The sequence below is a fragment of the Balaenoptera ricei genome, chromosome 16 (assembly GCF_028023285.1).
Source record: "Balaenoptera ricei isolate mBalRic1 chromosome 16, mBalRic1.hap2, whole genome shotgun sequence".
Taxonomy (NCBI): Eukaryota; Metazoa; Chordata; class Mammalia; order Artiodactyla; family Balaenopteridae; genus Balaenoptera; species Balaenoptera ricei.
The window spans coordinates 48,949,764-48,962,436 of NC_082654.1; the positions used below are offsets into that span (position 1 = coordinate 48,949,764).

The 12,673-nt window shown below is 33.8% G+C and overlaps 1 protein-coding gene across 4 annotated transcripts in view; it reads right to left on the reverse strand.

The window, feature by feature from the left end:
* Positions 1-2,302: 2,302 nt before the first annotated feature.
* MAPK8 (mitogen-activated protein kinase 8) overlaps positions 2,303-12,673 on the reverse strand; it is a 106,226-nt gene continuing 95,855 nt past the window's right edge. The window contains exons 7-12 of one of the 4 annotated variants that reach the window (XM_059900633.1): positions 12,432-12,503; positions 10,909-11,091; positions 10,466-10,590; positions 9,854-9,917; positions 6,908-6,985; positions 2,304-2,511 (exon numbers count right to left, since the gene is read on the reverse strand). In XM_059900633.1, coding sequence (XP_059756616.1) covers positions 2,366-2,511; positions 6,908-6,985; positions 9,854-9,917; positions 10,466-10,590; positions 10,909-11,091; positions 12,432-12,503 — 668 coding nt within the window. In that variant the 3' untranslated portion in view covers positions 2,304-2,365. Of the gene's footprint in view, positions 2,517-6,907; positions 6,986-9,853; positions 9,918-10,465; positions 10,591-10,908; positions 11,092-12,431; positions 12,504-12,673 lie in introns of all 4 variants that reach the window. The other 3 variants (XM_059900636.1, XM_059900635.1, XM_059900634.1) reach the window with 3 other exon arrangements.

A 12,673-nucleotide genomic window follows, 5' to 3' on the forward strand; every position in this document is an offset into this window, starting at 1 on the left:
TATTTGTAATTTCTTAAAAAAAAAAAGTTTAAGATGTTTTAAAGGTTCAAAAGTAAAATAAAAAGAACTAGCACATTTTTAATTTAATACAGTCAAGAGAAGAGGGAAGGTTGTATTTAGCTATTGCATTTTAAAAAACCCAGGACATGCAACACTTAGACTTTGTTTTCAGGATATAACAAGTATTTTAGTCTACATGACTAGTAAGAGTTGATTTTCTCTGATCAACTGAAACATGCTGGTTGGCAAGCTGGCATTTACAACAAACAATACTGTAACAACACTTGGTTTTCCTTGCTTAACCAAAATCTGTATCAAGAGATGGCTTATCAGCGAGGAAACAGAAAATAAGGGAATCTTCTGAGAGCATGTCAGTTGTTAAAGTGCAATAGTGAAATAATCTATCCTATAGAAATAAAGCTAGTTAACTGTCAAACTAATAAAAACTAGGAACACACTCATGCTCAAATTTCTTCTGAAACTGTAAATCCAATCCTGTTTCTACAATTCAAGAGGTGTTATAGTCTTAAAACTTTAATTTGCCTAATTAATGCACCCTGTCATATCAGTAGAAAAGGGATTAATAAAAAGGCTGCCAACTTCAAGAGGCTAGAAATCATCACTTTAAACCATCAAAGACAAACTTACTATTTCAAAGCATATAAAATGGCTATTAATGTATTTTAATCCTAAATATTGCACATTAACAATGACCTAAAATACCTTACTCAAAACGAATTTTGCACTGAATATATGAATAACATGCCAAGTGGACTTTCAGACGCTGCACGCTGAGCCGCACCAGTTCTTGCTCCTGCTGGTCATTAATTCCATTGGGCTTTCTGCCTAGAACCTTTCACTTACTTAAGTATGCATTTCCAGTTCATTACATGAAATCCCTCTTGTTCCAAAAATAACAAAAAGTGCCTGGGGCATTACAGACAACATATTTCAGAGATAATGAGACTTCAATGACATTTTACTTAAGAAAAATTCAGTTATAGAGAAATAATTCTGCAGATATAAAATGTAAACAGTTAACATACAACTGTCAGGAGCAGCACCATTCTTACACTGTTCAACATCCACATTGTGTGTTTTATTGAAAATCAGGTATAAAAAAATGAAAGACTCAGACTAAATAACCACCAATTATGCCTGCTCTGCTCAATGTGAAGAAACAGTCCTTAGAAAATGATATCCTATATATGGCTGTGTGCTACTATTTTCAGATGAACGGTATATTGCTCATTTTATACATCACCTACAGAAATCTAAGTAGGCTTTGGAACCTCCCAACAGCTAGTATAAATATGATTATGCCACAGGTAGAATCAAATGGCCAGAAACACCCTGAGAACTGGTGCTCAACTGACTGACACTCTAACAAGAAACCAAATAGGTCCAAGGGCCCGAGGCTGCAGGAAAGAGAAAGACCAGACTCTAGATCATTGCTGGGACCTACAGCCTGAGTAGATTAACTCTGTGTATACAAAAACAGGCTCATAGCTAGTAAAGGTGAACCATCTGTTTATTTGCATTGAAATGTATTATTCATGAAGTATCCTCTTGACTTTACGTGATCATAAGCTTTGAGCATGCCACAAATTTGCAGAAAACACCATATTCTCTTACTTTACTTTTGGTGGGTGGGATGGGGGATAGGAGGGTGGTGGTAGATGCCCAACATCTTCAAAGACATGCTCTGAGTTATTCTACCATTTAGATGATGGGGATTTCGCCAAAATTCATGTAGGATTACTTACCAATTGTTGTAACTAAATTAGAATTGGCAAGTAGCAAATATTGGAGGTTTTTTTTAACACGTTCATCATTTACAGTAGTTATTCCTGAATATAACTGGCTATAGGTTATTTTCCCTCACTCCTCTGGGGTTATTTCATTGATAAGCACATAACCCTAAAGGATAGCATCATGAACAAAACATTTGAAATAAAATCTAATTAAAAAAAACTATAAAAATCTTAAATAATTCATGATATAGGCAAGTCACCACATAATAGTTGCTTTGATAAACAAAATCTTACAAATTCAGTAAAAAAAAAAAAAAATCAGCAGCATAAGATAAAGCAAATATGCAAAAATTTTAAACCATGATAAAATAATTAGGTTTACATTATACAGTTAATTACAGCAAAAATACAGTTTTGTTGCTGTTTTAAAACACAACTTAAGTTTTAAATTACATCACTTGAAATTTAAAAAAAAACTACTTTACTACAAAATGAATTCTACGTTTTTGAAAAATCACTCAAAAATAAGACCACTGAATTGTTTTCAAAGTAGTTCTATCAATGACTAAACAACTCCCCATATCCCTCCCACCCCCACAAGGCCCAAGTAGTCATCTACAGCAGCCCAGAGGTCCAGCTGATGCTTCTAGACTGCTGTCTGTATCCGAGGCCAAAGTCGGATCTGTTGACATTGAAGACACATCATTGACAGACGATGATGACGATGGATGCTGAGAGCCATTGATCACTGCTGCACCTGTGCTATGAGAAACAAAACAGCAAATCAGTTGCAGACAGAGTTGCAGACCGAGCTACTTGTACTGTACTGACTACCTCCAGTGGTCAATAATTTTTCTTTTGGTTTTAAAAGGCTCACTAAAAATAATCACAAGTGATATTCAACACAACACTCACTTACAAACACTTTTCACTGCTAGCTACGAGGTAAGAATTCTGAAAATGTCTGGAAACCTGGAGTCCTGTCCTTTCTACTAATTTGTTTTTCATTTTCAGTTCAGGACAAGAATTGTTAAGTCCAAGCCATATTTAGAAATGGTCCTATGGCAAGACTCATGAATTGGCTTCAGACTGTGTGTGAATAACACTTAATAATACATGCAAAACTGTCTGCATTGCATTTTGTTGGAGAGACGATCTCAAAGGAATGTATGACTCAAACAGTTAAAAACTACTGCCCTAATAAATGTAAATTGGTGCAGCCACTGTGGAAAACAGTATGGAGGTTCCTCAAAAAACTAAAAAGAGAATTGCCGTATGATCCAGCAATCCCACTCTTGGGCATATATCCAGACAAAAACTATACTTTGAAAAGATACATATACCCCAATGTTCACTGAAGCGCTATTTAAACAGCCAAGACATGGAAGCAACCTATATGTCCAACGACAGATGAATGGATAAAGAAGATGTGGTATATATATACAATGGAATACTCAGCCATAAAAAATAACAAAATAATGCCATTTGCAGCAACATGGATGGACCTAGAGATTACCATACTAAGTGAAGTAAGTCTGAAAGAGAAAGACAAATAACATATGATATCACTTATATGTGGAATCTAAAATATGACACAAATGAACTTATCTATGAAACAGAAACAGACTTACATAGAGAACAGACGTGTGGTTGCCAAGCAGGAGGGGGTGGTGGGGGAGGGATGGATTGGGAGTTTGGGATTAGCAGATGCAAACTATTGTATATATGTATAACTGAATCACTTTGCTGTATACCAGAAACTAATGTAATATTGTAAATCAACTATACTTCAATAAAATAAATTTAAAAAAAAACTACCCTAATAAAAAATGCTCTATGATATCTTCTCACTGTAAAGTCCAAACAATCCTTCTGGTACATCTTGTTTTAAAGCAAAAGCCAAGACGAAGATTAAAATCATTTTAATTCAAAGGATCCTTAGTTCAACTGCCCCATTTGGTTACATGACTTGCCGAGCGACACAAGTGCACCAGTTAGGTAAACTCAGGTCTTGTTATTTCAGTTCTAATAAGTACTTGGTAAATGCAAATATAGACTTATTAAACATGAAAGTAGGGGGAGACTGTTTCCTTTACCAAAAGTATAGCCTAACAAGCATTTCCTGGATTTTAAAAAGCAACAGGAATACTTAACCTATAGAAAAACCCTCTCAAGGGGGTTGGGTCAGGAAGGGAAGGGAATGACACTGTGGGGTGGGGAAAAGTTAAAGGTGATTCATGCACGAGGTAAGTGCTTTTGAACTACATGATCACTAAATAAGAGTCATTCCAAATTTGAGTATATTAAATAACGCAAGTTATACAAAAGTTCCTAAGAACACATTCATGGAATAAAAACCAATGGTTTTCAAACTGAGCAATAAGAATAGGGGTGAGTTTCAGGGACCCAATGATGTTAAAACTAAGCAGGTTGAAAACCACTGTTCCAGAACCCAGCACCTCATTGTTTGAAATTATCCCTCCTTTGTGTCCAATGACAAGCAATAAAAACACTTAAATATGAAAGGTCCTCTGAGAGCTTGTCTTCAAATCTAACAATGAAATAGCTAGGGAATGGGAATAGGCAAATCTTTAGGGCAGTGGGGCAGGGACTGGGAAACAGAAAGGAATGGAACCACAAGGGATAGAGCAGGTGATGGGAGGTGCACTGGGAAAGAAAAGCAGACTGGGTACTTCAGGCCTAATAGAAGAGAGGAAAAGGAGAAATATGATAACCTTCTAGACCCAAGAACCCATTAGGCTCCCAGCCAGAGTAAAATGAAGATACTAAACTTTTAAAAGTTCAATTGGTACACTATAGAATGCACCTTTTCTGACTAAAGAGTATACAATACTATGGCTAGCTTCAAAGACCTGTACTGAAACATTCAGATCATAAAAGCGTTCTATATACTTTTTCATGCCTCTACTTCTTTATCCAAATTTTATTTCATCCAAATTTTTTAATCTAATAATTTTTTTTTCACTTGAATTGATTTTACTTTTATTTAAACATCTTTATTGGAGTATAATTGCTTTACAATGTTGTATTAGTTTTAAATGCATCATAATTAAACAGTTAACTTTTTAATCTGAAAATCAAATACCTAAGGAAAAAAAAACTTGTTTACTTCTGACCTTTAAAGTAATATATTGGGTTGGCCAAAAAGTTCATTTGGGTTTTCCCGAATGGTACAGAAAAACCCAAACAAACTTTTGGGCCAAGTCAATAGTAAATTCTCAATATCTGAACAGCAATAATATGGAAAAATCTTTAATTTCAGGTGTCTGGGTCATTTCCCTCTCAGTGACTCTACACACTCAAAGGCATGCAAACTCATTTTAGTATTAGCCAAACCAAAACAAAGATAAGAGGCAATCCAGAAGGAAAAATATTTACTTTTTAAAATCAAGTCGAAATGGTATTGTGATTATCTGATATTTTGAGTCATCAAATACTGTATCTTCTGTTTTTGCATATAATCAAGAACTGAATATTTTTATAACAGATTAATTTACTAGCACTCTTCTTTGCCAGCTATAACTGAGAATCCAGAAAATGTCTAGAAACTTGCAGTCCTGTCCTTTCCACTGACTTGTTTTGTAACCATAGTCAAGTGTTGTCTAGGATTCAAATTTTTCACTTATAAATTAAGAACAAATACAACTGCTCTATCTATCTCATGAGATTATTAAGTTTACTCAAACATTTGACACTTAGGATGTGCCATTCACTAGGACAGTATGCTAAAGTATAAAACTCTCCCTAATAATGGACTTTTCAAATTCCATTCAAGCCTCCATCATGAACAATTCACTTATATGACTACTGTATATCAATATAAAGCTAATTAACTAACTTAGTTATTAAAGCATTTATAAGATAGCTTTTGTTACAGCTAATTGTAGGTAAAAAGCTGTTGAAACCAAGTTATGTTTTCAAGAGGATCTATATTAAAATTTGGAAGACTGCATTCTTGATCAAGGTTTAAAAAACAAAGAATTAAAAGAACTCAAAATATAACCAAAAATGTCACAGGAAGCTACAAAAATTATTTAAACAAATATATGTTCATAGTACAACAAAATGGGCACCTAAAACTATATACCTATAAATCTTACTTCATTGATGCTAAATACGATATCCAATTTTTTTCTTAGAATGTATAGAATTTTAGAAGGATTAAAATGGCATAGTTTCACGCAAATTCAAGACCTACCTGTTGAAACATTACTCAGCCTTCAAGGTTCAGCTCAAATTTAATCTCTTCCCCAAAACTGCCCTATTCTCTGTTGCCAGCCATATGGGATGCTGGAAAAACCATGCCTCTGAAGTTACTGATAAACATGGCTTCAAGTATTGCTTTTCTACACAAAAGATTTATAGTCTTGTATCATTTTAATTTTTCTAAACTTGTTTCCTCATCTGTAAAATGTGCACAACAACCCCTTCCTCAGGGTTCTGGGGGTGCTGAATGAAACAAAGTACAAAAACTATCAGTGTCTGTCATGTAGTATGTACTTAATATGTACATGTTACCTGTCATTTAACTTTTCCTTTAAATTCTTTATGCTTTTACAAGTACTAAAATTTAATATAAGATGAGCTTATGATAAAAGAAAATGTTTAAATCCTGCAAACCAATGTTCTTAAGAGCTAGAATACCTTCTGACAGCAGTTTTAATGTTACTGCCTTAAACAAATCAAAAATTCAAAATGAGAAGGAGGTATCATGTACAAAATTGGTATCCCGTACAGAATTTTGCCATGAAGTTTTAGTTTATTTATCCAAAGTAAGGATTGTTAAATCACAGAAAGGTAAATATATTGAATTGTGAGAAATTTCTTCTTTAAGGATAACAATGCCAGCAACAACAACAAAATGTTTTAAATTTCTGTTCTTCAATGGGATGTCAGTAGCAAAGAAAAAGATATGCATTTCATGAAGTCAGTTACTGATATACTAGTACAATGTACTGATAGAACAGTGTACCAGTGCTTTCAAATTTACCACAGAAATTGTATTCCTTATACTTAATAAACTTTGAATACTAATGGTACTAAATATGGAAAAAACTGAAGGTTTCAGGCCACTGAAGATTACAACACAAGAAGTAAACTGTAATCTTAACTAAGCTTATATTGTAACCAACCTAAAGGAGAGGGTTGCCCCCGTATAACTCCATTCTTGGTTCTCTCCTCCAAGTCCATAACTTCTTTGTATATCAATTCTGAAAAAGAGGTGAACAAAAACTTTTCAAAGTCTGAGAGGCAATCTCCCAAGATATGTATGTTTTAAGTAAAAAATTTTTACACACATTAAGTACTTCGAATGGTGTTCCTGCAATGGCAGAGGGTCCAGAAGTGTCAGCCTAAGATTCAAAGGTGTTAATAACAATTTCTTGATCCTCAACCATGAATTATATTGAAAGAAGCAAAGTCTCTGCTGTAATATTCCAAAAGTTGGATTAATATAGAGCTGGGGTTAGAAGCTTTATCTTTTTTACTCCACCAGCACTTTGTACTATACCATATCATTCTGTACAGCAAATGCTAATTTAATTCTCTCAGTGAGGGCTTGAATCAAATTTGTCTTTAACTTCTATTTCCTGAGCCCTGGCATAGTACCTGGTACACTGTAGGTACTTACCCTGATATCTGTTAAAAGATTTATATGCAAGAGTATGTGGAACCTTCTTTAATCAGAATAGAATATAAATATATTTTTATTAAAGGAAAAGAATCAGGTAACTATACTTTAACTCCTTCTGAGTTGAAGCATGGCATGCTATGACTGTCAAGAAGATTTCTTCATTAGAATCTTGTTCCTTAACTAGGCTTCTGGACAGTGGGTGGACTGCTGGGAGGACTACTCCAACTGAAGAGTAACACCAGATCCTGCCCTGCAGTGTGCCTCCTGCCCTATATGTCTTCTACATGATCCTGATGTCAAGGGTGATGTGCCTTATGAGTCTGAATGCCGACTTAAGAAGAACCTTTTGGTGGATGCTAACATTGCCATTATTCATCATCTTCTCTGGGTCATAAAATCCTTTGAAAATTGCATAAAAGCAATGAACCCTCTTCTGAGAAAAATATATAAACAAAAAATGTTGCACAGAATTTCAAGGAGTCTGTAATTCTTTACATTAAACTTTCAATAAATGATTTCTGATCACAGGGTATGGCAACATTTATGTTGATAATAAGGTAAAACAAGTGGATATGTTGGGATGAACAAGAGCTGGAGACACCTAAGTTTGCTTGCGATGGTAACCTACTTGGGCTTGGGAAGAAAAACAGGAAGTCTTGATAGAGGAAAGAATGGGAGATGCTTTTCTTTAAAGAAACAAAAAGGAATGATAAGCATTCCGGATAGGAGGATTAAAAAGAGAGAGAAAATACCCCTTTGTGAAATGGGACTGAGGCAGAAGAACCAAAGCTAATTAGGAGTACTAACTAGACAAAGCAATCTGTAGTTAATGGCTTCGGCAATGAATTTTTCTGTTATGATGCTAAAATTCTTAAGCAGATCTTGAAAAAGGGACTTTGTAGGTAATTACTAAACTGCATTTGGGGCTAGGAGAAAAAGATACAGAATAAAGATAAACATGTTTACAGTAATCAAAAATCCCAGATATAACCATATACAAGTGAAAATACGATGTTTCACTGATTTTAAGATGTACTTTTTTCACAGTTTAATATCTTTGAAACTGGGTTGCATCTATAATCAATAGTGCAGTACAACTGGCATTGTTTTCTCTTTCTTAGTGGTACATAATAGTGTGTTTTACAATTGGTGGCCTATTAAGATTCCATGAAATACCATAAATGTTTATTGTAAATGTAATGATATATAAAAATATCAGGTTAGATACTTTAATACATACTCTGATCTATAGTTTCTATACTCCTGTATATTACATATATAGATGCACTAGGTTCTACCCAATTCTATCATTCTGGTGGGCTCTACAGAGTCTAACTATATGTTTCCCAAAGTCGACTTAGCGAAAACTAATCTCTGGTTATTCCTAAGAAGAAAGAATCAAATTCATTCCTCCCAAATAAATCTGTAGATGGATTACGTGCTCCGGTTTATATTTTTGCCTTCCAAGTATTTAGGTTCTTAGCTCTTAATAACATGTCTTCTGTCTACCTGATTTTAAGTGACTTGTCCAAAGTCATGTAGTTACAAAAGTGGTCAAAATATCAAATGACAACAATATAAATGGAGGCAAGCAGGATCTAAAAATTACCTGGCTGAAATGTCCCAGGGAATCTTTTAAAGAAAGAAATATTTTAACATTGCCATGACTTTCAAAGCATTATTAATGTTCAACCAAAGTAAAAAAATAAAATAAAACTATTAGATATGCAAAGATTAAAAATTAACTCACTCCATTGGTGAGGGTGGGGGTAAAAGAGACATTCCCATAAAATGCTGATGGAAGTGTAAACTGCTACAATTTCTTTGGAGAGTAATTGGAAATAACTGAAAAATATCCTTTGGCCCAGTTAATCTCCTTGTAGGATTTTTCTTACAGGCATGTTCTCAGATGTGCACAAGAACACTGCAGAGTTGTTTGTAACAAGACTAGACACAACATAAATGCTCTTCAAATGGTTGTTAGATACAGAACCCTGTGACACAGCCGAACAGCAGATCACTAACCAGCTATTAAACCAAATGAGCCAGGTATATGGAGCAAGAGAGAAAAATCTCTAAAATATATGATTATATCAACAAAGCAAGTGTGCACTGTATACAACCATATGTGATTAAAACAGGGTGGGAGAGGAGAAGGGGGAGACATCAAACACACAAGTTTGTATTTTTGTAGACTATGGAAGAACATAAAAGTTCCAGAAAGCACAAATGTGTCTTTGTCTGGGGTGGGGAACAAAGACATTAGGATTAAGTCAGTGAGGGAAGGAGACATACTCTCTACTTTTGTAAAAATATTAAAATCATATTATCAAATATCAGTTACGAATAATAGAAAATATCTTTCACTTCCCTAAAACGATGAATAAATCAACATAGAAAGCCAGAGCTCTTTCAGCTTCATCTTAAAGAATCTGGTGAATGTTACCTTTCCACTCTTCTATTGTGTGTTCCCTTTCATCTAACTGCTTGTCAGGTATCTTTGGTGGTGGCTGAAAAACAAGGCAACAATAATTGAGTCAGTTTATTGGGAGTATATAAATTCTTTACAATTATTTGAAATATTAGCCGGACAGAAGGCTTGGAAAAATACATCATTAGGCCAAGATTGATCAATGATCAACACTGATCTCCTGTAGAGAGAACAGTGACAGGAGAAAAGATGTTTAACCATCTTTTTCTTTTCTTCCTGTTTTTGAAATTGTCACATTTTATTTATATCATAGAATTGTGCTATGCTTTGGATACAATAATTTGTTTACAACTAAGTTAAGATGTTTTCCCAAAGTGCTCAACATTCTAGCTCAGCATACAAGGTACCATGGCAAAAAGGCAAGAAACAGTGGGAGGGAACTTTATTTTGTATAGGAGGTACTTGGATATGTTCATTCTCTTAAGAAACTTTTCATGCAAAAACAGAAAAACACCATCATCATTTATTATATTTTTAGTTAAAATTAAAAAATATCCTCCAAACCTAACTTTAATTCTAACTCTAAGAGTATAATATGGTCTTCAAACATTAAAGAAAAGAACTTACAGCTTCTGCTTCAGAAGGATCATACCAGACGTTGATATACGGGTGCTGGAGAGCTTCATCTACAGAAATCCTTTTAGATGCATCAATTACCAGCATTTTGGATAACAAATCCCTTGCCTGACTGGCTGCAAAAATAATGAGACGTTAATGTACATGTATCTCATAAAAGCTTTAAAATTATCAATAAATTTCAGAAACTTGAAATTATCATTTATTAAAAAATGTTTTAGACAGAATAGATTTACTATAAAATTAGGTCATACATATGATTAAAAAATATAAAATTACAAAAAAATAACTAAAAAGAACTAAAACCTCACATTGTTCCATTACCCAGAGACAATGATATGTCCCATGAGAATATGAATACACCCTCATAAACCCCCTCCACAACCACCCACCTACCCACAATGGAATTAAAGATATATGTTTATAAAAAGTACCTTTAAGTTTGTTGTGTTCCGAGTCAGCTGGGAAAAGTACATCAGGGAAGAGTTTCTCAAAGCTATATCCAGCATATTTAGGTCTGTTTTCAACATAAGTCCTTACTGTTGGTTGTAGTTTCTTCATGAATTCAGGACACGGTGTTCCAAGCTGTTCAATAACTTTATTCCACTGATCAATATCTAATATCAAGTAGCTAAGAAAAAATACTGTGTATCTAATGTTCAACATATTAGTCATATCCATATTAAAATAAGAAAATGGCAATTAAAAAATCCTAAGAAAGAATGTGGCAGTTATAAATCTTACAGCCACCTTGCAAAAGGCAATGATTGTAGGTGGACAAAAAGGATCAGTAAACAAGCTTTGTTAACCTTATTTATTATGTGCATGTGTGTGTCTACTAATACTAATTTTATCATAAAAATGGAAGCTTAAATTCTAAATACACAAATTCTAAATACAAATGATAAGTGGCTCAAAGAAAAATGACAATTACTACCCATTAGGACTCTAAATGTAAACTGTACACAATTTTAGAATACAAAATTTGCCTTTCCTTCCAGCTTATCAGAAAATGTGAATGCATTTCTGAGAAGATAAGAAATATTTCTTATTACATGTCCTGCATTTTTTGAGTTGTCTACACTAACAGAAAACCAGTAGCAATAAAAATGATGGCATTTCCTTTTGCCATTCTTTGTTCAGCTTATGTTAATAAAATTTTTTTTAAAGCTCTGAAATTTAAGAAAATGACTCAGTATTTTGGTTAAGGTGTAAGGTTAGAATTCTCTGGTCTCTTTCCTTCCAATCTTTAGCGTTTACACCTCAAACTCCTCCCCATGGACTAAGACCTAAAACTTTCCTATTGTAACCCAGTGAATATGGTTTTTCCCATTCCTCTTCCTAAAACAATTTTAAGTTTCACTAGCTGATAGACACATAACAGATCACTGTTACCATAAATATTAGTAGTCAGTCAGATGAACAAAAATCATGACCCAAATCTACTCATCACCATGTAAAACTATTACTGCTGAAATTCTCAGATGAGAAGATCAGTATGTTATGTTGAGTAATGAGACAATAACCAAAAGACATAGAACACACAGCACATAAACAAAAAAGGAAGTGGGGAGGACAAAACAAAAGGATGACCAGAAGCAACAGACAATTCCAAAATTCATATTATGTCCTAAGTACTTCTAGACTTACTCAAGTGTATAATTATTAGAAAATTTAATGCAAGCCATGACTTTTGATTTAGGTTAAATAAATCAACTCAAAGCCAGCAAATAACTGTGGATAATTAACCTGAGCAGTTTTCAGAATTAACATATGAAACAACCAATAAATTAGGGAAAGGAAAGTCTATGTCAAATAGCAGGTGGTATTTTGAAAAAGTAATTTAACAATACTTTCTTATTAGGGAGAGACAAAATACATTATACCTGACCAAGCTGAAGTGCTGTCATACATTTTGACCTTTAGAAACTACATTTTAGGCCAAAGATAAGGATACGATCAGTACCTGGGAACAAAACACCACCTTTGATCATTTCTCCCATGATGCACCCAACTGACCAAATGTCAACTGAAAACAAAATGCAATGACATTAACATAAAGATTTCGGTTAAAATAAAAAAAAAAAATATAAACATTAAAAAAAAATCACACACACCATGTATACTTCAAAATTATAGAAAGCAGTATAAAATAAAAATGAGTGACAGTGAATGTGCTCTAACTACCAGCAGAGACTG